This window comes from Lepidochelys kempii, chromosome 9 (genome assembly GCF_965140265.1).
Source record: "Lepidochelys kempii isolate rLepKem1 chromosome 9, rLepKem1.hap2, whole genome shotgun sequence".
NCBI lineage: Eukaryota > Metazoa > Chordata > Testudines > Cheloniidae > Lepidochelys > Lepidochelys kempii.
The window spans coordinates 42,971,815-42,997,940 of NC_133264.1; the positions used below are offsets into that span (position 1 = coordinate 42,971,815).

The 26,126-nt window shown below is 41.9% G+C and overlaps 1 protein-coding gene across 1 annotated transcript in view; it reads left to right on the forward strand.

Annotated features, from left to right (window-relative positions):
- The window catches only part of LOC140917004 (pinopsin-like), a 146,738-nt gene extending 125,552 nt beyond the window's left edge, over window positions 1-21,186 (forward strand). The window contains exon 4 of the mRNA XM_073358900.1: window positions 20,920-21,186. Coding sequence (XP_073215001.1) covers window positions 20,920-21,186 — 267 coding nt within the window. The remainder of the gene's footprint in view (window positions 1-20,919) is intronic.
- The last annotated feature ends 4,940 nt before the right edge of the window (window positions 21,187-26,126 follow it).

Below are 26,126 nucleotides of genomic sequence, written 5' to 3' on the forward strand. Positions count from 1 at the left end.
GAGATTTTAAAATTGTATTAAAGTGAATGTTTAAAAAATTATATAATACATACATTGGGAAAAGAGTGTCTGTACATCTGAGTATAGTGTTTATATTTGTGGATAATCTAAAGTTTGTTTTTAAAAAAAACAATCAGCAATAACCCAAATTTAGGTGAATAGATTTAACAATACAGTTTAGATATTAGAATCTGAATACTTGGGTACATCACTCATGAAAAGTTGTACAGGGATTTGGTTGTGGAAAGCAAAATATATCAATGAGTGGAGATTGTCCCTCAATAATTGAGAATTAGGTTGGTTGTCTATTTAGACAATACTATCCATGCGGAAAGTATTTGTTACTTTCCTGACTGTGCTTCTCACTGGCACTCCAGCTCATCCCTCCTGGTATTGCCAATGTCCAGATTGCATCAAACACACATCAGACTTCTCTCTCATACGGAACCAGCTCACAGGTCATTGTGGGCCAAGTTGATGTCACTAAAGTTGTGTGCAGTACTGCCTAAAGCCTGCTGCGAACAGAGTACCTAAGTGAGAGAGATTTACAAATGTTGGGCTTCTTGCAGGGAGCATGAAGCTCTTTTAAACATGCTGGGGCCTTTTTAAATAGCAGTTGTGGGCTCCTGGCATTAGGGCCTGATCCTGAAAGATGCGGAGTGCTTTCAAGTCCTATCGACTTCATTAGGACTCGGGGATGTTTAACACTTCAGGAGGCAGTCACTATCATGCAGGATTATGCCTACACTAGGCCAGTTTGGGCAGAAGTGAATTCCTTCCTGGTGACCATACCTAGCATCTATTCTAGGTCCTGCTCCCTCCACACAGTTGTATATGGAGTTTGTTTGTCCAATTCTTTTAACAAATACTATTTGAGGACGACTTACCTGAAACTTCTGTTAACATATGAAGTCATGGCAAGAGTCAAATTGGTAGCTGTTAATCCACACTTCTCAGTACACAGTTTGAAAAACCTTGTTGAGTTATTTGATGCTATTATTTAGTCCCAAATGCTGATGTTCACTTCACCACTCCAATTCTTTAAAGATGATAAATAGATTTCAAAATACTTGAACTGATTTTGTCCCATAATGTTCAAATACAAGTGCCAGATTTTAGGAACTTTAACCTAATCAAAGACTCCTAAAAAAGTGATCTGGTTTTCAGAGTTATGAGCATTCATAGCTCCCATTGAATTAAATTGGATAATAGTTTGAAAATTGTCAAGGTGTCTCAGGACATGCATTTCCATCAGATATTCCAAAGGGCTAGAAGAACCTTGACGTGCACTTTACTGAAGAGAGATCCACTAAGGAATGGAAAGGAGATAAAATAGCATAATTGTGGAAAATGCTTCCTGTGCAAGGTTCCCACACCCCCTACTACAAAGGAAATGTTTCATTTCAGATGACGTAAAATAAGGCGGCACAATGCATTCCATATATTGTTCTTCCCTGGCATGCATGGAAACAAGGTATTTACTGAAGAGAAGGGTTGGATGAAAACTGTGTCCAAACTGTTCTGACAAAAAGTCTATTTTTAAACCCAGTACATTTTTTCCATTTTCTCTGACCCCTCTCCACCCTCCAATCTAGTTCTACTGGAGCAGCAGCATTGAATCATTCACAGAAAGGCAGTTACAACTTTCTATACATAGTTGATGGCTGAGCTGAAGTTTTTCAAAGCTCTCTAAGGGAGCTGGAGGCCTAATCAAGCCTCCAAATCCTTTAGGCGGTTTTGAAAATCTCAACCCAAGCAGATTATACATATCTATTTACTCCCTGAGCAGATGGAGTACTCACCGGCACGGCGCCTCCTGCTGGTTAGCTCAGGAATTAGCTCTTTTCCAGCTTCGGAGCACCCTCTGCTGGCTGGTGTCTCGCCTGCCTCAGGCCCCCATGTCCCTCCTAGACCCTGGTGCTCCTTTCTTTTGGGGTTCTGCCCCAGCATACCCCCACAATTTGTCTCCCCTTCCAGGGGAACCCCCAACCCTCTAAGCCCACCTTGCCTCAGTGGCTACTACCAGTCATCTACCCCCTTTCACTGGGGCAAACTGCAGTCTGTAATGGCCACTCATCACTGGCAAGGGGGTAGGACCTGCGGCCTTTGCCTATCCCCAGGCTACTTTGCAGGCCCAGTACCTTTCGTAGGCCTTCAACAAGGCCTGCAGCCTGGGGGATTACTAGGCTGGAGCTCCCCAGCTCCCTTTGCCTTTCCCCAACACTGCTCTGCTTCAGGTACCTTACTCCCAGGCAGTTAGCCCTTCCCACTCCAGGGCTAGAGTGAGACTCTGTTTGCCCTCTGGCCTGGCAGCTCTTTTATAGGGGCCACCCTGGCCCTGATTGGCTGCCTTCCAGCCTTTTCTTATTGGCTCTGAGCTCCAGCCCTCTCCCAGGGCTGGCCTTTAATCCCCTCAGAGCTGGAGCAGGGTGACCACCCCACTACACTCCCTCATAAGTAATAAACTGCATGCTAAGATTACAGATTGAATTTTTCAAAGCAACCAAAGTGCTTTGGAAACATCTTCCATTAAAATTGATGAATGATGCATCTAAATCACCAGAAATGCAAATCTGAAAGTCTCAACCATCATATGCACATAAGGAGAGGCCAACATTCAGCTTTAAGGTCAACTGAGCTTTTATACAAAATTGATTCCAGATTAGAGAGTCAAATTTCATTCTCATGAATAGTACAGCATAGTTGATTTGCAAGTCAGAGCTTGTTTAATTCACTCAAGAATTCAGTAACTGGACAAGAAATGGAAGGATGGAAAATAATTAATGACCAGCCATCGAAGTTAACATTTCTTTTCTAGGAGTATAAATTAGATTTTTGCACACTTGTTTATCACTCTTGTCTGTGGACGATGGAATGCATTGGTAGGGAGGATTTGACCATTTTCGGAGTCCATGATGCTGCTTATTAATGACAGAGGTGCAAATGTTCATAAACCAAGAGCTATCCTTATAACAATGAATCAGTTGTGTAAAACTGATGGCAAAAATTGAGCCCACAGAAGCAGAACACTAAACACTGGAAGTGGATGATGGTGTACACATAGTGGAATGTGTTGAGGAAGTGACAAAGAGTACATAAAATGGGAGAAGGGATGCTAGAGTATTTAAAACAAAAACAAAAAAACCACTATTCCTTATCAGAGCTAGGAGGAATTTCAGCCAAATTCTCCCTCGTGCCCCCCCCAAAGCAGATTCCAGTCAACCATAAGATTTTGAAAGTGTGTGTTAAATGCACCAATTTTTTTATAAACCAGAAAAAAGATTCTGAAAAAAAATTAGTGTTTCATTTTGATGTTTTCAAAATGAAATGTTTTGATTCTCAGTGATTCTTTTTTTTAAAAAAAAGGCAAATTTTAAAACAAAGTTTTTAAAACTCAAAACAAAACCATTTTGTTTTGTGTTCACCCCAAAATTTTCCCCCAAATTTGCCCAGGAAAAAACGAAAAAAACCCAAAACCTCAATTATTCTTACAGCTCTATTCCTTAGAAAATCATTCCCCTCCACCTTATCCCCTATTCCTCTAGTTTCTGAACCATTCTAATCTATACCCAAGACAGACTGATACAGCCAAATAAGATAAGATGACAGACTGCATACGTAAAAATAAGTCAGGACTCCAGCCCATTGAATCATAGCTCAAGTAGGAAGCTTTGCTATCTTGTACCATATGGCTGGAGCAGGAAGTTGAGAATGTTGCTCAGATGCAGATATATCAAGTCTGATTTCACCTGGCTTTACCAAGGTACCAGTACTAAGGACTGAACATACCAGTTTAGCGGAGATGATTTCACTTGAGCTACAGTAAATCCTCACTTAAAGTTGTCCCGGTTAACATTGTTTTGTTATTAGGTTGATGATCTATTAGAGAACAGACAGACATGTTTAAAGTCATGCAATGTTCCGTTATAAGGCTGTTTATCCCATTCCGCCCGCCCGGCACTCCTGCCAGGGAGCAGAGTAAGCCCCCATACCCCAAACCCTCTACACCGCTGCCTCAACCAAGCTTTACAATCATCATTGGTAAGTACAGTATTAAATTGTTTGTTTTAAATTTAAAACACTTATACTGTATATGTATATAATGTCTTTTCTCTGGCAAAAAAAAGTTTCTCTGGAACCTATCCCCCCATATTTACATTAATTCTTATGGGGAAATTGGATTTGCTTAACATTTGTTCCTGAAAACTAACTACGTTAAGCGAGGAGTTACTCAACTTCCTGAGAGGTATCAAGCACTTACTAAACATTTTGGGAGCTTTAATAAATGAACTGAATATCTGATAGTTTAAAGCTAACACAAACAATACACAATAGTGAACGACACTTCATTTCTTAAAAGGAATACGAACAGCTGTTTCTAGACTGGACACCACATGCAACCCTACTAACTTTTGCAAACTGCAGCAAGGTGGCATGAGATGCAGATGTTGTCCTTGGGACAGTTAGTAAAATAGCCTATTTATGTTCAACCAAGTACCAAAGCTCTCCTAGTACTTCCAGAACTTCAGCGGTTGATGGTAGCTGAAACTCAGAAAAACTTCATCGCACCCAGATATGGTTCTGCCACCACAGGAAGCAGACAAATCCATTCAAAGCCAAACAATCATAGCCACAAAGAAGACTGAAAAGTCTACCTTAGTAGAGGTATACTGGGTGGACCAAGCTGTCCACCTTTTGGAACAGCAAGGGTGATTGATGGAGGTGAAGAAAATCTTGTCTCCTGCACAACCATGGCTTACTAGTTCATAAATTTTTTACACTGCAATCATTTGGTCTCAGACCAAAATACACCCCGTCCCCCTTACTTCAGCTATATTACACCTTGCCTCATCGGTCACAAGTCACTTGTAGAACTGTGACCTGCAAAGATAGAAGAGGAGATTTGAAAGGATTTCTCCCCATTGCAGCTGGACGTCAGATCCATGTCACTTTGGAGTGTCATCTCTGGCCGTGAGGAGTCTCACCCGGACATTGGGCAGGGTCAGAGACTGGGATCCTCTCCTGGGATCCAAGTTGACCAAACGCCATCTGTATCAGACTCTGCTGCAGGGCACCAGCATAGATGCCCATCTGCTGTTTGCATGCCCACAACAGGCAAGTCCATTTGTAATGCTGTACTTGATGCTGTGTATTTGTAAGAGGTTTTTGGTTTTTTCCTCTGTTTAAAAAAAAAAAAAGAAAACACCCCAGAAAACACCTCTTGGGGCGGAAACGGCCACTGCTACTTGGCAACACCCAGCCAGAGCAGCCTGTACAACTAACAGTGTGTAGAAGCTTGGGCTACCGAGGGTTCACATTTGCTTTTCTTCAAAGAGCAACATGGCTGCAGCCATAGTAGTTTCCTGCACACTTATTTAACCTACCCAGTCTCTCCCTGCAACACTACAGCTATACTGGGGACAGGAGGGCATTACAGCAATACAAAAACAAATATCACTGTTTAAGGCATTAATTTCCAACTTATCCACTGCTCAATCCTTTTTCTACCAAACTCAAGGTAAGATATTTGGCTGCCAGTAAGGAGAATGCAGCACTGGGGAGCGAGGGGGAGAGGTGCCATATTGCTCACCTTGTGCTCCCGCAGTTCTGAAGTGTCATGTAACAGACAAAACCCAGGTATAAGACAGAACAACCTGAAGGCTGTTCTACCCTGCAGCAGATACCAGTGACCACTAGGCACCAGTATAGTAACCTAGAGATCAACTGGTTATAGGACCAAGCCTCATTCCCTTTGTTCTGGCCACACCCCTATGCCAGCAGGAAGTGGTATGGCTGCACTGGCTCTAAACCACTGGAAGATTCCAAATACTAGGGTGATCCTGCTTCAAAGCTATTTTGCTCAAATGCTAGAGCATAAATGCAACCCCAGTGCAGTGGCAAATCAAGGCTGACGTTTGTGGCCTAAGCCAATCCCTTCCTTTCCTGTTTTCATTGGCAGGATGGAGGTGTTAGTACACAGTGCATCAGTGTCACGAACAAAACTACAGAGAAATGCCCTAAGGAGGTACTTTTGAGGGCCAAATTGATGCATAGGAACACGGTCCAAAATCCAGAAAATGTTATAAAGGGCACATTTGGACTCAGAATGAAGTAGTGAATGGCACTAAACCCATGACATTCACTGTTTGGGCATTGTGTGTAGATGAAACAGAAAACTGATACTGTACCAAAACTGCACAAGTTTGTTATTGCAAAGATAACTGGGAAAGTAAAAAAATACATTCTCTGTTTTTGGAAACAAACAAGGGATATGAATCCTGGAATAATTCCACATGCACCCCTCCCCTTGACTTTGTAATAGAGGAAAGAAACTACTGCAAAAGTTCACTACTTTAAGACCCTTTGTATTATAGGGTACAGCTGGCTGAAAGTTTTTCTATCAAAACTGACAGAAAATGCCATTTTCATCTCAATCAAAGCATATTTTGAAAAACTGTATTTTGTCCAACATTCCCACAGAAAACAAATATATTTTGGAATAGAAAAGTTTTCAGTTTCAGGAAATTTTTGTTTTGGAAAATTTCAGAGTTGTGTTTTGGATCTAAATTGTTAGTTTCCTGACGTGTCGGTAGTAGTGCATAACATGCACTACTAGGATGTGCTACTGCCAGTGACATGTCCTATTATTGCACAATATAATAGCTGAAATATACCATTATATTTATTTTCCTTTTAAAAATCCATTAAAGGCAGCTGCTAATGAGTGTGAATCAAACATTACTCTTTTTAGATCAATGGTCTCCTGTTTGCGTTGTAATGAAACAGTTTGGTGTTCCAAGGTTTGCCAGATCTATTGTAAAGCAGGGCACTTTGAAAGTTTAGCCAGCTCCAGGTAGCCCTTCACCAGCAGGCCTGGATACAGTCAGTAAGCCTCCTCGCTTTTCTTTACTGCTACACGACCAATTTTCACTCTGGAGCTCCTAAGTGAGGCACACACATTGTGTGTGTAAACACTCAATTGGGCCTTTAGATGATACTAAACTGGGAGGAGTGGTAGATACGCTGGAGGGGAGGGATAGGATACAGAAGGACCTAGACAAATTGGAGGATTGGGCCAAAAGAAATCTGATGAGGTTCAATAAGGATAAGTGCAGGGTCCTCCACTTAGGACGGAAGAACCCAATGCACAACTACAGACTAGGGACTGAATGGCTAGGCAGCAGTTCTGCGGAAAAGGACCTAGGGGTGACAGTGGACGAGAAGCTGGATATGAGTCAGCAGTGTGCCCTTGTTGCCAAGAAGGCCAATGGCATTTTGGGATGTATAAGTAGGGGCATAGCGAGCAGATCGAGGGACGTGATCGTTCCCCTCTATTCGACATTGGTGAGGCCTCATCTGGAGTACTGTGTCCAGTTTTGGGCCCCACACTTCAAGAAGGATGTGGATAAATTGGAGAGAGTCCAGCGAAGGGCAACAAAAATGGTTAGGGGACTGGAACACATGAGTTATGAGGAGAGGCTGAGGGAGCTGGGATTGTTTAGTCTGCAGAAGAGAAGAATGAGGGGGGATTTGATAGCTGCTTTCAACTTCCTGAAAGGGGGTTTCAAAGAGGATGGCTCTAGACTGTTCTCAATGGTAGCAGATGACAGAACGAGGAGTAATGGTCTCAAGTTGCAGTGGGGGAGGTTTAGATTGGATATTAGGAAAAACTTTTTCACTAAGAGGGTGGTGAAACACTGGAATGCGTTACCTAGGGAGGTGGTAGAATCTCCTTCCTTAGAGGTTTTTAAGGTCAGGCTTGACAAAGCCCTGGCTGGGATGATTTAACTGGGAATTGGTCCTGCTTTGAGCAGGGGGTTGGACTAGATGACCTTCTGGGGTCCCTTCCAACCCTGATATTCTATGATTCTATGATTCTATGTCCAAATGTCAGATTTGGGTAAATTAATTTAGGTGGCCAAATTTGAAATTCAAACCCAGAGATTTCAGCCAAGATATTCAAACTTGATTGCCTTATATTAGGAACCTAAAGAAGTGGCCTAATTTTAGAGTGGCTCAGCACCAGCAGCTCCTACTTCAGTATTTAAACAAACAATTTCAGTAACCTGGAACATTCCTCCAACAACTTTTCTTCAGTGTATTCCTGGCAGAACAGTACAAATGACTGATTTGTACTCACATGGCAGATGCAATCTCTGAAAAACCTGAAGTAAAGCCACCCTTTAGACAAAGGCATCCAACAGCTGACAGTTGAAGTCAGCAAGGATCAAACTTGAGATAATGTGAAAATTGCTAACAGCACTGGTACTCAACCATGAGAATGGATTGCTAAGGGATGTGATAAATTGTCCATCACCTGGAGTCTTTAAATCAGTGGTGTGAAACTCACAGCCTGTGGGCATAATTATGTGACTTGCATTATATACTTGTGTTCTACAGAATCTTAGCTTTCATTTAAAAAAAAAATTTCTAGCCTTCACAGCTGCAGAGATAACCTTCCAACAGTGAACTGAGTGTAAACAGATGTCATAATGTTTGTTCAAATCTGCACACAGCCTGAAACGGTGACTCTGGGGTGCCGAGTCCATGTCCCCTCCAAATCTCCTTGGAGCCAGACCTCTAAAGCTCAATGACACTTCAGTTTCAACATTAACTATCCCACTGTGGATTTTTTTGGTGCCACATGGAACAGAAAAGGGAGGGGCCTTAAGGGGGAGGAAACTGGGAGTTGCTATAGAGAAGGACAGAAAAGACTCAGTGTCTACACTTACACGCTTACAGCGGCATAGCTGTACCAATACAGCAGTGCCACTGTAAGAGAGCTCGTGTAGCCACGTTATGCTGATGGAAGAGAGCTCTCCTGTCGACATAATAAAACCAGCTCAACGAGCGGCAGAAGCTATGGTGGCAGGAGAGCATCTCCTGCTGACGTAACACTGTGCACATGAGCGCTTATGCCAGCAAAACTTGTGTCGCTCAGGGGAGTGTTTTTTCACACCCCTGAGCAACAAAAGTTTTGCTAACATAAGTGCTTGTGAGACATGGCCAAAGACTGAGAAAAAGGAGAGAGGACGGAAGGAAGGGAGAGAAAGACAAATGTGCTAGGTGTGGGGGGGAAACAAAAACCAAAACCCAAGTTTTTAATGACAAAAAGCACACGCTGGTGCGCACCGTGCTTCGTCGGTGGGAGTGGTGCTCCCAGTGGTGAAGGTACCGCCCCTCATTGGGCACTATCACCCAGGGCTTTCTCCCTGGAGGCACCACCACGCCCTTGCAGTACTCTAACTCACTAGATCTCCCTTCCCTATGGGTCCAGGTGCCCTCTTTTAAACCTAATTTGGGTCAGCTGACCAGTCAAAGGTGCATTGGCCCTGACCCCTCTTAAAGGGCCCAGTCACCATAGTATTCTTTTGACTCAGCCTCTTAAGGGCTAGAAATCTGGTTTCCCTTTCCCTTTCCTGGGGCTTTCCAGTAACAATGAGTAAACCGCTCTGTATCTCCCATTCCAGTTACATTATTTAAAAGCAAAGTTTATTTGGCAAGGGGTAGAAACCAAAGTCATAAAAGTTGGTTAATCAAATTGATACTTACGTAGCACTTCTCTACAAAAAAAAGTGCCACTAAGCCAGCCCCAGAATTTAGATGATTTGATCTAACCTAATATGAACACCACTTACTTTGTATAGTAGAAATTCATTTGTCTTTGTGCATAGTGGATTGCATCCTTCATCCCAGCTTATATCAGGTAAGAGACAACAAACAGTTTCCTCACCGATTACCTCCTTCCAGTCTTGCATGACTAGTCATTAGTCTTAAAAAACTCCAAACCACATTTGAGATAGGCCTCAGTTTCCCCTAATGACTTCCAATACTTGGATAGACATTTAGCTAGGCAAATCCACATATGTGAACAGTTCAGCCCCAGAATTTCCCAAGGCAATTATTCATATTGAAGTTACATAAAGTTTCAATGAAGTTTAATACAAAATTAAAAGTCAGATATCCACACCTATCCATGCAGCTCAAACACAGTTAGAAACGATTAGGCTGAGGAATAGTACCATATCTCCACAAAGTGGTCTGGCAGAAAGATTTTTCTCCATCATTGGAGTTAATACACCACATATTTCAAAGGGTTCTACACCTAGATGGCCGTAGCTTCAAAAGCTCTCAGCAAGAGCACACAGAAAAATAAGACAAAGCATGTTCTCTCACACACTGGAAGAAGGTGACAGCCACTATACAGAAGCAAGTGAAAATGAGAAATAATGGAGATGTGTCAGGAACTGGGGGTCCACAGAGCTCTTAGGAGCTAGCAAGTTCCAACCTGGTACCCAGGGCCCTGCTAACAGTTGCCAAAATAGAAGCTGAACCCTGACAGAGCATTCCAGTCCTGGAATCCCACTGGCAGAAGAGTCAGGGTCCTGATTAGTTCACCACTTCCATATAAACCCAGCACAGGACCAGGAAGTTGTCCATGCAACTGGGATTTCCCTGCTTAGGACTGCTTCCTCTGCAATACCTGATCCTTGCTACCGCTCTCCTGGTCACCTGACCCTACCTGCCTCCTGACACCCGACTCTCAGTTTTGCCCTCTGACTTGCGTTGGACTCTGGCTTTCTGGCTTGCCTGGTATCTGACCCGGCCTGACTACAGACTCCTGCTCTGACCACTAGATCAGACTGCTCTGGCCCCATCATGACAAAATGAGAGCTATCAAGGGGAAATCCAGGGGAATAGCATCAAATGGACAATGAATATTAGAGTGACACAAATGATATAAAAATGATTATCTAAGGAAACTAGTTCTGTTTCCACTGGAGTCAATGGGTAAACTCCTAATGATATTGTTTGCAGACACAGGTCCATAGCAATCATGACATACTAAACATTATAAAGGAAAGAACGTAGTCCCATATGCTCATATTGCCAAAAAGTAAAATCCTCCACCGTGGCAGCACATGCTGAAGCCAGCATCTCAAGATACTAGTATATAATGCAAGGTAATGTCCATGTAAATGTGATTGCTTCTTCATGGTGAACTATGTCACTTTCAAAATATGCCCTTTGATACTGCCCCCTTGGTTTCACTTCCATCCCTGAATAAGGGCTGGTGGCATGGCACAAGAGAGGCCCGGGGCAGATTGTGCTTTGAAGACTCTAGCTTGACCTGGAGGAGCTATCAGAAGAATTGTGCTACCTGGAGACATTCTCATATGGAGGTCCAGGGAGCACAGAGGAAGTGTGCCTCCAGCATCATCCTGTACATTGGAGTGGCATGTTCCATCTAGCATATCTGGCCAGCTCTTCCATCACTGCTTCAGTCAGAGATGGGGCAACATCCCTGCCTCTCTGCAGGTGGCTTGTGCCGCAAGGAAGACTGAGTGTACACAGGGACCATAACCGTGCCTGACTCTTGTGGATCATATATGGCTGTAGCCCTTTGTCTCCCAACCTTTCAATGCACCTGCACAAAGGTGAGATAAATCTGGTCCTGAAGATGGTATGTTTCTGTAGCACAGAATACTCTGGGACCACGTGAGGTGTCTAAGAAGTTATATTAAGATATATATCAGGTGCTCATTAACTCACAGATGAGAGCCCTATCAATGTATGCTATCCAGATGCCTGTACTGCACTCATTACCTTAGCATCTGAGCATCTTCTGAGGCAGGCTAAGCCAGCATGTAGGGATATACTCAGAAATTTTAATCAGAAATTGAAAAAACAGTTCATACTGTGTCAGATTCAAACCAGCACAGGCAAATCTCAGTTTGCTGAGCCCCAGTCAAGACTGCTGCTAGAAACTCCGTGCTGAATTCTTGGCTTATTTCAGGGGGGAAAAAATCATAAATTGAAGCTCCATCACTGTAGAGAGACCAGTCTGTTGAAATGTTATTGCTGTTCACTTGTGAAACTGGGCCAGGCGACTGAAAAAAAGAAAACTCATTAGTTTGCTTCATAATTGAATAACCTCAAGCAATTGCTGGAGTAACACTTCCATGATCTGTTTCCCTTTATGAAATATTGGGCAAAGAAAAGGCACTGGCTCAAGGACACAAGAATCAATAAATAAGTTTTTAGTTTCTCAAGGCTGTTTACACTAAGTAACAGTTTATATGGGAAATACAATTATTCCTACCTACATAAGCATGATGAGAATATTGGAATCTATCAATGTACAAACATTCTTAATACCAACTCTAAGCGAGTCCAGCATCTCCATAAAAGTGCTCATTCGTTGTTCCCTTAGCATCTCATTTGGCATTGTACATTGGCTTGTTTCGCACCAAACTGCATTATGGAGCATTATTTAGTGCCCAATCCTGTGAGCCCTTATTTGCGTGGGAAAGGATTGATTGCATGTACAAATAAGGGTTGTCAATTAACTCAGACAGTGACTTTCAGTCAAATACATTATTCACAAATACAAGTTTTTATCGTTCAGATGCATTCATTATGCCCTTGTACATGCATCTGAAAAACGTGTGATCTGGCTGTGCATATCTGAATTAAGAGTTGAATACAAAAGTTGGAACTGAAGTTCCAAACATTTCTGTCAGTGAGTAGTTCCATTGATACCCATGAAGCTATTCCAGTTTACACCAGCTCAGGGTTAACCATTCATTACAGCTTCTACTGATCATTTATTAACCTCTTATAAACTATTTATAAATATACCCTTAATTTCAAGTGTGTACCAGATTTTAAAAGATCCACAAGTGCAATGACAATAGATGTAAAGGTTTCTGGTTTGTAAGTGCAAAAGGTGCACCTGAGTTGCACTCTGGAATGCTCATTTGCAAATTAAATTAGGGCTTTTTTTTTCCCTGAAGTACTTACATGAGAGGAAAGTGATCAGGAACAGTCAGCATGGATTCACCAAGGGAAGGTCATGCCTGACTAATCTAATCGCCTTCTATGATGAGATTACTGGTTCTGTGGATGAAGGGAAAGCAGTGGATGTATTGTTTCTTGACTTTAGCAAAGCTTTTGACATGGTCTCCCACAGTATTCTCGTCAGCAAGTTAAAGAAGTACGAGCTGGATGAATGCACTATAAGGTGGGTAGAAAGTTGGCTAGATTGTCGGGCTCAACGGGTAGTGATCAATGGCTCCATGTCAAGTGGAGTGCCCCAGGGGTCGGTCCTGGGGCCGGTTTTGTTCAATATCTTCATAAATGATCTGGAGGATGGTGTGGATTGCACTCTCAGCAAATTTGCGGATGATACTAAACTGGGAGGAGCGGTTGATACGCCGGAGGGCAGGGATAGGATACAGAGGGACCTAGACAAATTGGAGGATTGGGCGAAAAGAAATCTGATGAGGTTCACTAAGGATAAGTGCAGGGTCCTGCACTTAGGACGGAAGAACCCAATGCACAGCTAGAGACTAGGGACCGAATGGCTAGGCAGCAGTTCGGCTGAAAAGGACCTAGGGGTGACAGTGGACGAGAAGCTGGATATGTGTCAGCAGTGTGCCCTTGTTGCCAAGAAGGCCAATGGCATTTTGGGATGTATAAGTAGGGGCATAGCCAGCAGATCGAGGGACGTGATCGTTCCCCTCTATTGGACATTGGTGAGGCCTCATCTGGAGTACTGTGTCCAGTTTTGGGCCCCACACTACAAGAAGGATGTGGATAAATTGGAGAGAGTCCAGCGAAGGGCAACAAAAATGATTAGGGGTCTGGAACACATGACTTATGAGGAGAGGCTGAGGGAACTGGGATTGTTTAGTCTGCAGAAGAGAAGAATGAGAGGGGATTTGATAGCTGCTTTCAACTACCTGAGAGGTGGTTCCAGAGAGGATGGTTCTAGACTATTCTCAGTGGTAGAAGAGGACAGGACAAGGAGTAATGGTCTCAAGTTGCAGTGGGGGAGGTTTAGGTTGGATATTAGGAAAAACTTCTTCACTAGGAGGGTGGTGAAACACTGGAACGCATTACCTAGGGAGGTGGTAGAATCTCCTTCCTTAGAAGTTTTTAAGGTCAGGCTTGACAAAGCCCTGGCTGGGATGATTTAATTGGGGATTGGTCCTGCTTTGAGCAGGGGGTTGGACTAGATGACCTCCTGAGGTCCCTTCCAACCCTGATATTCTATGATTCTATGATTTTTCCCTATGGAAACAGTTACACTTATAAACAGTACAGCAGTTAAGATGTCTTTTGAAAGTGTCTTTCTGATCCTGCTTCTATCTAAATCAATGGCCAAACACCCAGTCATAAAAGGGAGCAGGATTGGGCTCAACTTCAAACACAAGTCTCTTTCTGCTGATTGTGTGCCATTCTCTGGGGGAATGGGAAAGCAGGGCACAGAAAGGAGTTGTTTAGTGTTAGGTTTCATTGTATACAATGTACTTTGTTCCCTGTTTGAGGATTAATTGTACTTTTTCCTGAGAGTGAGAAGAGACTGGCCTAGTCCTTCACCTTAAGTGGGTTGAGCCCAAGCAGCCACACTGTATTCAAAAATACATTTTGGTAATGACCTTGAAGTGCTTGTGTTGTGAAAACTCTTCAAAAGGAGCATTTAACGACCGCATATTATTCAACAACATTAGTGAGCCTCCCTTTTGCCTCTGGAGATTAGAGCGATCTACATTTCATGTATTTGTAATAATTAGGTAATAAACAATGGGAGACAATTTAGGACACTATAAAACAAATGTTTTCTAAGTGGCTTCAGTTATTACGCTCTGTCACAATTCCTGCAAGACCAACACACTACAATGGAGGATTCAGTTCCCTTTGCCATGACTATCATGGCAAAGATTTAGAATTCGTTTTCTCACCTCACCACACAGTAAATTGCATGTGGTGTGGGCAACTGTCAAGGGGAAGTAGATCCTTGTCTGAGTCACTGAATCGACTATTTGTCAGGGCTCCAGCTAGTCCTAATTATGAAAAGTGTAGCTACATATTGCCTGTCTTGTGAAATTTGCTTCCTTCCCAGAGCTTTTGCCAAGATTGTAGGGAAAAACCTTACATTTACACTTAAGTTTCACTAGCATAACTATGTCAGTAAGGGGTGTTATTTTCTGACAACAGAGCTATGCCAGTCAAAGCCACAGTGAGGATGCAGTTGTACCCGTATAAGGCACTTCATGACACTATAGCTTTTTTTGCTGAACTGGAATAAGCTAAACTGCCTGTACTAGGGGGTTGATGCTTTTGCCTACAAAGCCTTAGATTTGGGTCACATTTTTGAGCCTATTTTTGCATACTTACAGGCCTGGGTTTGTTAGTTATTAAAGAAAGCAGAGACACTGCTCTTCTGTGACTCGAGCAGCTGGGATCCTAAGCAAGGCCTTGGTTTGAGCTTGGCTCAGATCCTGGGACTCACTTCTAGCCAGGGTTTTTGCACATCTGCCCCTCTACAGGAATAAGAATGGCCTTGGACATTTCCATGAAGCTGTATTTATTAGTCTAATTTCTTTCCCCTAGTCACGGATCTTAATTTTGCACACCTGTATGTGCATGGACCGGTTTCTGAAGAGTGTGCTGACATGCCCTAAACTGCCCCTTGTATACACCTGTTAAAGAGAAGCTTCCCTTAAACAGTTGTACAAATATAAGTGAGGCTTATATGCCTCTTTCCAGAAAGACAGAGGGGCTGCAAGCTTATTCAAATCCACTTGATTAGGAATTCAGTAGAATGTACAAAGATAGTATTTCACTATTCACCAAGCTGTCATCTTGCCCTGTTGTCATCTACTTTCCATTATTCTTTGAGAAATTCAAAGATAAAAGGCTGCAGAGGTGTCACTCTGATGTAACTGGTCTTTTCTGCAGAAAAGGAATTGGAGTGTTCCTGGCATTGACAAAAATCTTAGATTGAAAATACCATCCTTATTCAAGAGAAATCCACCAGGGGTAGCTTTTCAGGGACACTCAGATTCACGAAGTGTGATGGTTACATAGGAACACATGGTAGGAATGGCAATGCCAGAACACCTGTTCATCTAGTCCCATGTCCTGTCTCTGACAGTGGCCAGAACCAGCTGCTTCAGGAGAAGATCCAAGAAACCCCCAACATGGACAACTATGGAATAACTTGCCCATAAGGAAAGTTTCTTCCAACCCACCCCATCAGTTAGTGATTGGCTCATGCTCTGAAGCATGAGGGTTTCCTCTCTTAAACCCCATTATCCCATCCAATCTAACTGGAGATGTGGATTATAAAAACATAAGTCTCTAATCCTTTTCTGAACCCTGCTAAACTCTGAGCCTCAATAGCAGTTTGAGGCACTAAGCTCCACTGGTCAATGCCTAGAATAATACAATTTACCTCTTTTAAATTGTGTTGCTTTTTAAGGCCATTTAATGTCTCTGAACCCTTTCTAGTTCTGTTGTAACTTTAAGAGAATGTCCTGAACTGTATAAATTATTCCCAATGAGGGTATGCCATCAGTTCCAAGAATGGCATTAAATATTTTCAGTACTAAGTTCTGTCCCATGACCTACACACCCACAACTCAATTTATCATCTGCATTGAACAGGCTGTCATTGACCTGTCCACAGTGACAGCCATGCCTCCATCCCTTCTCCCCGCAGTGGTCATAGTTATTTAGAATCCAGCAGTGTGCATGAGTAGTTCAAAGAATTCCATTCTATGTGCATTTGTCAGAGATGACTTGTTCAGCACTAGCATAATACCCACTCACCCAGCTTTGACAACTCCCCCTGAAGTTTCTCAAGGCCAGCTCTAGCTGCAGTAAGAAGTGACTGCATCTTCTGCAAGTTTTGCCACCTCGTTATTCATCCCCCTTTTCGGATTAAATAATGCTGGTACAAGTGCAGAGCCTTTGTGGCACCCTACTATTAACTTTAGTCCTGCTGAAAGTTGACCATTTATTTCTACTCTGATTTCTCTGAGCTAATTTCTAATCCATTACAGTATTTTACCTCTCACCCCATGACTACTTCGTTTCTTGAAGAGCCCCGTCGGGGACTTATAGCAGGAGATTTTCAAAGGCCACTGAAGGCAGCTAAGCACCCAATTTCCATTGACTTTCAATGAAAGTTTGGGGCCTAAATTGCTTGGAAGAATCTCCCTCATTAATTATATTCATTGGTTCTCCTTTAAATATGACAACAAAATCATAGATAAAAAAGTATAGTAGGTTAGAAGGCATGATTGTCTTTTACTTAAGGGAAAAAAAATAATCTCTATGTGATCATTTCAATCAAGTTATCCGATACTGAGGTAGACTTACTGCTCTGTAATTTCTAGAATCACTTCTAAGAGTTTCAAAACGCATAACTATGGCATTTTCTCCTTACCAGTGTTCTGGTACAGTAGTTGATTTTTAAATGATGGATTGTACAGTCTCTTAGATGCTCAGCCATTTCATTCTTAAAATTACTTTGGAACTCTTAGATGTACAGTGGAAATACGAAGAGATTCAGTCCAGTTTTAGAAGGTTTTTTATTTGTATCCCCATAGCACCTGGGAGTCCTCATCCATGACTCCTTAGTACTAGGCACTGTACAAACAGAACAAAATGTGGTCCCTATCCTATAGGGCTTACAGTACAAGTAGAAGACAAGAACCATACTCCCTATACTTGATGGGGAATGCTGCAGGAACCAGTAATACCTCTAAAAAAGTAGAAGGAATTGTCCCACTATATACTGGTCCTGGTGACTTGTTGTTCTTTATTCATCAATTTGTTTCACCACCTCCTCTTTTGACACCTTAATCTCCGACAGTGCTTCATCTACTATCTGAAAAAAGAAAGCATCTCCCCATTATCCTCTGCAGTGGAGACTAATACAAAGAAGTCATTTAGCTTCTCTAACATCCTTAAACTCTTCAGTTATTCCCTTTATTCACCACAGATTCTTGCACTAACTTCAAGGTGGATGACCTGTAGTCATAACAGCTGAAAATACATAATTTAATCTGAATAAGTTACAAGTCTTAAAAACCAGAGTGGAGAGGTTAATTGTGAAAAATCTAGAGATGACAGTTATTTCTGTCACAGGGTCCATCCCCACCAAGACACCCTCAAATGGCTGACCTGGTGCAACATGTGCATCCAGCCTCAGTTTCCCCTTCTTCAGTCCCAAGGGACAACTGAGTTGCCCCTCCTTTCCTCACAGACAAGACCAACAGCCATCTCACCCACCCAGGAAAGGAAAGCAGTTCTTCTCACAGTCTAACAGGACCTCTGTTTTGGCACATCGTTTATTAATGTGTGCCTCAACTCCCAGGACCCTCAAACTGAAACAGTTCACAAACCCTAAAGTTAAAGAGGCAGCAGTTCACCAAGTCTGTTGTCCCTGTGCCTGTCCTAACACACACGCACACGCCTCCAAATCATCTAGTTACCTGAAACAACAATCCCTCTCCATGACTCCTGCACCCCCACTGACCAGTCTCCAAATTTCTTACAACTCTTCCATGGCAACTCTGACCTCAGGGCTCCTGCAGTGTTCTGTTCCCCAGGCCTCCTTCACCCCTACTAAGCTCCTCCAGAATCATCCTCTGCCCCTGGCTGAAACAGATATTCCCCTTTACCTAAGGGATGCCTCATAAGACTTCCAGTTGGTGGAGTTCCCCAGCTCCGGTCAGTCCTGAACTATCAACTCTGCCCAATTCTTCCTCTGGGCCAGATCTTCTTCCCCTCCAAGAAACTTCCAACTTGTACTCTCTTAGGTGAAATCAAGAGAAGCTCATACAGCTTGCTCCAGAGAACTCTCACCTCCAGCTTCCTGCCTCTTCTTCCTCCTTGTCCTAACACAGTTTAGGTTTTCAGACACCAGGTACCTTCTTTCAGGCAGCTAATTAGCCACAGGTGAGCTGGATCAACTCTCTTAAATGGGCCAATCACCCTGTGACAGTTGCAATACACCATTCCACCTTGTCGGGGGAGGAGAAGAAGACAACAACAGGAAATATTCCACAGTGAAGCAACTGAGAGTTTTTCAGTGCACGTAAGGGTAATTTACTATTTCAGAATTCACTCATCTCTAGTTTATAGGGAGCAGACTTTGGAGTGATATTTGTAGGGATTACTATAGAAACTGCGGAGAAGGCCAGCATTTGGAGCTGACCTCTGTAATGCAGCATGAAAACACTCTGATGAAAAATGGCTCTTTTGACCAAATGAAAATTCTCCAACAAAATTTTCCTGTTGGTTGAAACTGATTTTTTTTTAAATGAAAACCAGAATTTCATAGAGAACTACAGACTTTAAAAAATCCCATTAAAATGATCATTTTCCAACAATCTGGTGCTATGTTTTGAGTAATTGTTTGTTTAATTAATGGGTACAAACTGCCTCAGCTCTCACTTCATAGACACATTCTAATATCCCATGCACTCCATTTTTTGCCGAACATCTGAAAAATCCATTCCATAACAGATGCTTGATTAACAAAAAGTCTGTCTGGAAGGCTTAACTCCAGCAACCTACCTAATTTCCTTTTTATTCCCCCAATAGATTCAGTTAGACAGACAATCTTGCTCTGATGTTCAGTTAACTGAAGCCCCACCATATTTTCAATAAACCAGCCACAGGCTAGTACGATTGATTTGCCAATATCATTAGCAGATTCTGGCAGCCTTTTAGACCATGGTTGAATTAATGCATTTTGCTTATGATTACACAGTCATTATAATAAAGCCTACTAAGCTAGTAGCCATGAGTTCTCCCATCTGAGGAATACAGCTCTTTAGTCAGGAGTGGATGAAATGAATTAGGTTGTAATAGGCAGATAGACAGTACAGACATTCCTACATGCCTTTAGATTATTACACTGCACAAGCCTACTGGAGTGGACTGTCTCACTCAACATGATCGCTCTTCCTCAGACTTGTAATTAAATAGATGATGAGCATTTCTGGAAAAAAAAATGAAGGCTTTTACAACTAACAAAACCTTAATGGGACAACGGGACATTGTAATGTAAAGGTCTTTGTGAGGTAAAACAATGGAATAGTCTGTATAGTCAGCAAAGGAATGAGTTGTAATAATCTCCTTCCGTACTTCAACCCCTCAACTGCAGCAACTCCAGTTTTGATGCCCCTTTCCACATCCTCCCCTGCATATGTGTGGAGCATGTATGACCTGATGACCTCAAGGCCCCTTGCAGCCCTTCATTTCTATGATTCTATGTTGGCCAAGCCACTTCCCTCTCCTTATTTAAACTCCTCCTTGTAAATCACTTCTGCTGTTTGTCAACAAGAAAATAGTGAACCATGCAAAATATCAGTTATATTTAATAGAAACCCATTATGTGCAAATTCCCTATCAAAGTCATGGCATGATCTTGGTCTTATCTTTGTTCCTCCCTTGCCTTCTGCCATGTTTCTCACCCTCCTGTTACATTACTTCTGAAACTAAATTGGAAGCTCTTTGAGTAAGGACTCTATCTTTCTATAAATAACTAAGAGCCTAGAACACTACAGAGCTCTGGAAGAGAGGATACTCCGAACAATCTAGCTGTGCACATAGATGGCCTACGTTAAGCATTTTCTTTACTTGCTTCCCTTATCCACCCTCTTCTGATCCTTCGTATTGCTTATACTCACTACTGCATCATGGCTTAGTTGATCCTACAACATCTTGCACACAACCGACGGTTGCACTTGTGCAGAACCCATGGTGTCTAGGGGTTTTGTATAGGCACAGCAGTCCACCTACATGCTGGGATGGGTGCCCTAGATTGTAAACTGTTCAAGGCAATAAATGGTTTTGTACAATCCCTAGCATAATAGGGTCCTGATCTCAGCTGGGGCCTCTGATGGCTACTGTAAAAAAAAAAAAGAAGAAGAAGAAAGAAAAACCACCAAGTTGAATCACACCCACCCAATGTGTTTTGCATTATTGTTCTAGGAAATTAAGTGCTGTACCCAAAGGAGGGCCCGGGAGTACCATTGGGTGAAACGTTTTGCACAGAATAGGATGGTGTGAGTAAATAATATTCTCATTCATTGTTTATGTTTTGTGTCTTAGTTTTACAGGTGCTTTTGTGCACTTCTGAAATGCGATAAGACGACATCTTCTACCACCAGCAACAAGTTTTCTTCAAAGTCCACCCGAGTGTGCCGCACTACACCAAGGGTACAGGACAACAACTTCACATTTGTTGCTGCATCTGCAGGACCACCATCCTCAGAACGGCAGGAGGCCACTGTTAGCTTGCAGAAACCAGAGCCAACCATGGACAATGGCCCAAGGGCAAAACGAGAAGTGCTACTTGTAGCTGACTATAGCGCTTAATCAAGGCAAACACAGACTTATACTACATGATCTGGAGGGTGTTGGTGGACAGGAGAAACAACTGTCAACTGGTTTTGTTAGTTTAAATCTGCAGGTAAGGATGGACACAAAGCTTAGTGTAATAAGCTGAGGTCATAGTGTTGCATCTGCTGAAAGTTTGCCTATCGCTTAAAGTGATGTATGTTCAATCCACCAACAAGCTGTTGCTGTCATTCCTGAAGACCCTGGTAAATGGAATTTCAGAATCTTGGGTGGTGGGTTAATTAAACAAGGGTCTCCTCTTAAAATGTGTGTGTGTTGAGGGGTAAATTAAAAAACCCACAACACTTAAACACATTCTAAAGATTTTTGTTATGCTAGAAAGAGGTCTGATGCCTCTTATTGTACCCATTATAAGTGTCAGGTGTTCCATCCTGGAATTTGTCAGAATATTTCAGCACTGAATAGAAGCCCAGCAAATGAGTAACTTATTTTACACTGGCATGCAACATCAGCAGTATTACAGAGCCTGTCCTTTTCTCAAATTATGTAAATACGTGCTTTGGATTATACTGTATCTTAAACTCATTTAACTCTTCAGTACAAGCCTGCATACATTATAATAAATTTTTAATATCTTGAGCCACTCAGAAATTAAGCTATACATATTGGACATTTGCCAAAGGTTAATTCTTGCTAGATAAACTATTAAAAATAATACACATTTGTAGGATTCATGAAGGATTCTGATTTTGGGAGAAGAGGGAAAGTTAAGCTACAGTTATTGTGGGGATAGCTGGTAGAGATCTATTCACTTGCTTAAGCAAACGCGGCAGCAAAGAGATCTATCTTGCCTCTTTCCAGAGCCATGGATCTATAAATAAATTCAAACTAGTGTAACTGAGCACGAGTTCAGAAGAGCATCCTTATTCAGAGCATGAAGATGATTGATCCAGCAGATCATTGCACTGATGCCTGGATCTGTAAAAATTAAGCTCTTTTTTGGAGAGCATATTCTTGGCTTTTCAGGATGGGAGAAGGATGCACACTGACCATGTCTTCAACCATTCAGTGTAATTCGATCTACAAAGAGGCACAAGTGTTGACATATTCCAGTGGAAGAAGTTAGTCATCCCAGTCCACAGTCACAAATACGTTGAAGAGTTTCCTTGTTAGTCATCAATATATAAGTCGGCATATGCCTCTATTTTACCTGGAGGTTTCTGGTTTTTCATAAACTGTCCAATGAACTTCTTTCAGGACACTTAAGTGTCCCATTTTGGCAGTTTCAAAACGCTTAGATTTTTATAAGTCGAAAGTGTTCAAAACATATTGCCATACAAAGAAGAGTTTGCTCAGTATTTATCAGGAACAAACAGTCCAGCGTTCACTGTAATGTGAAGATTTGAAAGTGCAGACACTCAAAAATGCTCTTTTTCTCAAAGTGAAAATGAATGGCACTTAACATTTTGAATGAGTTTCAGGAAACTTATGCTACTGGAAAAAAATCCTCAACTTTGTCACTGTTAAGTTAGAGAGTGGGAGTCACCAGTACACTTTTAAAAAGATATATATTTGTATGAATATTTCAGGACCCACAAGAGGCTAGAGCATCAGCTGGTGTAAAATGATACTTGTAGACTCGGTATTTCCAAACCCATGCTTGAGCATCCACACTGCATTATAAACCTGGGTTTACAATTGCTGGAGCCAGGTCTTACAGCTGTGCTAACACATCTATGCTGCACTATGCAAACCTTCTGACTTGGGGTCTGTGGCTTGAGCTGCATCCACACTGCAAAGTGACAGGGCTTGGATCAGAGTCACAGCAGGACTCAGGCGCTGACCCACCCACTCACCTTCGCAGGTTCCTAGGACCCAGATCCCAAGTGCTTGCTGACCCAAGTCAGACTAATTGGTGTGTGGACAGAAGAGGGATTTGGGCTTAAACCTGTATCAAACCTTGGGCTTAGTATGCAGTGTAGACATACCCTATAGGAAAGCAGGAAATACCATGTTGTGGATCTTCCTCCTAATCCGTTTTCTGTAATGTAACTGACCTCTGGCATACTCTACAGGCAGATGAAAGCGGCATTCAGAAGCTGGTGTAAGCCATATCAACTTCAGTGCATCAATGCCAGTTTCCACGTGCATTGCCCAGACTACATCTCCCAGGATGCACAATGGCAATTCAGCCAGAGGGGAGACAATGCATCATGGAAGTAATAATATAGCCAGGGAACCCAGCCCATAGAGAGTGGGGGAAAATGAAACACCTAAACCACAACTCCCATGAGACACTATCACAGCTCAGGCAGTTCAATGCTGAAGTGTCCCAAACCAAAGTGTTTAGATTTGTGTCAACCCAAAAACAAACATTTTGTTTCTATTTTCCTATAAAAAGTTTGAAAAAATTCACAGCCAATGAAGTTTTCTTGTGGAAAGTTTTGATTTTGGAAGCTATTTTCCGTTGAAAAAACATGAGTGGAAAATTCCTGTCCAGCTCTACTCAAAAAGGTTCAGGGATTCATTTTGGAAAGGCAACTATCTAATGGGCCTGATCATCCCATTAGTTGCACGCTTTGAAGTCAATGGGAGATGCATCACTGGCCTTCGGATACTCATCTGAACTTTATCCAGACAATCCCAAGCTTCTTGATCCTGCAAAACTTGGCAGAAACTTTCAAGAGAAGTATCTCTCATAGTACTTCAGAAATTCCATGTATTATCCCAGACAGAATCAGGAAGTACCAAGAAACACAGAAATAAGTAATGTTAGGAAAGAATTACACGCATTTTTGATCTTTAAAAGTGGTTAAGATGGGTTCATTTCAAGTTGTCCATTTTAAATGTTTCTTTATCCAGAACAGTATACCCATCCCTAGCTGGGCTAGAAACCCAAGAGGTCCTCTACCATCAAATTTCAATTATTTCTTAGAAGAAAGAAACTAAATATGCACTTCATGTCTGCCCTGGAAGTATAGACATTGAGCACCAGAATATTATAACAATCAAGTACTATTTTTTCAGATAATTTTAAATATTAAATGTACTACTTGGGAAAAGTACAAACAATGAAAATGAATTTCATTTAAAATACATGGCATGGAGATCAGTGCCAACTTCCCCAAACCACCTCCAGCCTTGACACAGAGGGAACAACTCCAGGGAGGAAAAGTTGTTTGTTCTCTAAGTCCATTTAATCGTTGGCCTCTTTGCTGAGCCTGCCAACAAGTGAGTCAACCAGCACCAACTGCGAGTGTAATTTTTTTGTGATGTGCTCACTTGCCTCCTAGGAAATTGAGTGAAACTGTCAACTCAATTCAAATACGGCAGGCCAGCAAACAGCCAGCAGAGAGCAACGACTTACAGCCCCTATCAGCCTCAGCTGCGGGGAGTGGCTTCATCCCTTGTTAACTTTGCCATGAGCCCACCATTCTCCCAGGCAGAAATAACGTTTTTTCAGTTCAGTTGTTTTTTGCCCAAAGTTCATCATAGAAGCCTGCATTTTTCTTATGCTTGGTGCATTATTAAGAGGCATGAGAGTTAAAAAATCAGCTTCAAATTTCTCCTTCTCCCGCTACCCTTTAGGCTGACATAATTCTCAATGTATTTTCAAATTTTTCAAGCTATCGGATAAGCGTCACAATTGATTTCCTCAGTCTCCCGCTCTACACAATGCAACAGACTGTTACTTGTAATGAGGTTTTAGGCTCCTGATGGAAGTCAGAAATACAGCAAACATGTTGAACTGCATAAGATCGTGAAACCCTGATGGTGTAATGTTGATGGCAGGGTAAGCAAGCTTCTGACAGAAAATGAATATCGCACAGAAGCAGGTTTGTTCCATTGCTCATGCTGTCACAGGTGATACAGCATGGATGTGTGGAGTAGCATGTCAGTACAGTTCTGAGAATATTAGCAAACAGCTGATTATTTGGGGAGCTTTAAACATGGACAAAATACAGTACAATGTTACTTTATAGTTCAGATGGTTTAATCTGTATTCCTCCATTTTTTATTCACCAATTTAAATATATAGGCCTGTACAAAAGTCACCCTTTCAAGTTAGATCACATTTTTCCTGATCTTGAGGGTAGAACGTAAACTAAAGTTTCATTGTAACTATTTAAGTGTATTCTTGTTACCCTTGTTATTGCGAGCCTTCTTGTTATGTGTATAACGACACAAACTGCAATTACATTTCTTTTATAATTTATTGTTCTTGGATCAGAATATCAGTAAGTATTTGAATGATGCCTGGTATTTTTAAACAGAATTGGAGCCAACAAAATAAGGCAGCTTAAAGTGGAAGAAGTCTAAGTGGGGAAAACGTCAAAAGCAAACTGTTAGTTAATACGTGTGCACACTGATAATGAATACTGTACGTTAATTGCCAATACTGCTCATGTTTTAAATGGTATTTTGTCCTTTTTAAATTGCAATTCTCTTCATTAAGTTTTCCATGCACCTCTTTCCTTTGCGTGAACTTTTGTCTATAAATGGTTTTTATTAAGTGTCAAATGTGTTTCTACTTAGCTATTGACTTTGTTATTCCATACTCGTGATGGCTTTTGCATACATATGACTATGAGCTCTGTACTTCCTGTGACTCCGTCATTTCTTCTCGCATTCTGACAGTTCAGCTTCAGTGTATGTTCTCGAGCTGTTAAAAATGTTAACTTGTGTTTTAATTTTTAACAGAAATTGCTAATTAAGCAGGAAATTTGTTCATCCTATGTCAAATTCACGCAATTGTTAAGACTCAAAGTGACAGCTGAGATTTTCAGAACCATGTAATGCGTTTGGACATATGGGATAGGATTTTAATAAAACAACGAAAGGGTTCAACTCCCATTGAAAACTGGGCTAACTCTCTTAGGATGCCATTTTCAGAAGTGACTTAGTTCCCATTAAAGTTAAGATGTTCCAAAGCCCTGGAACATCTCAGCTGATGTTTC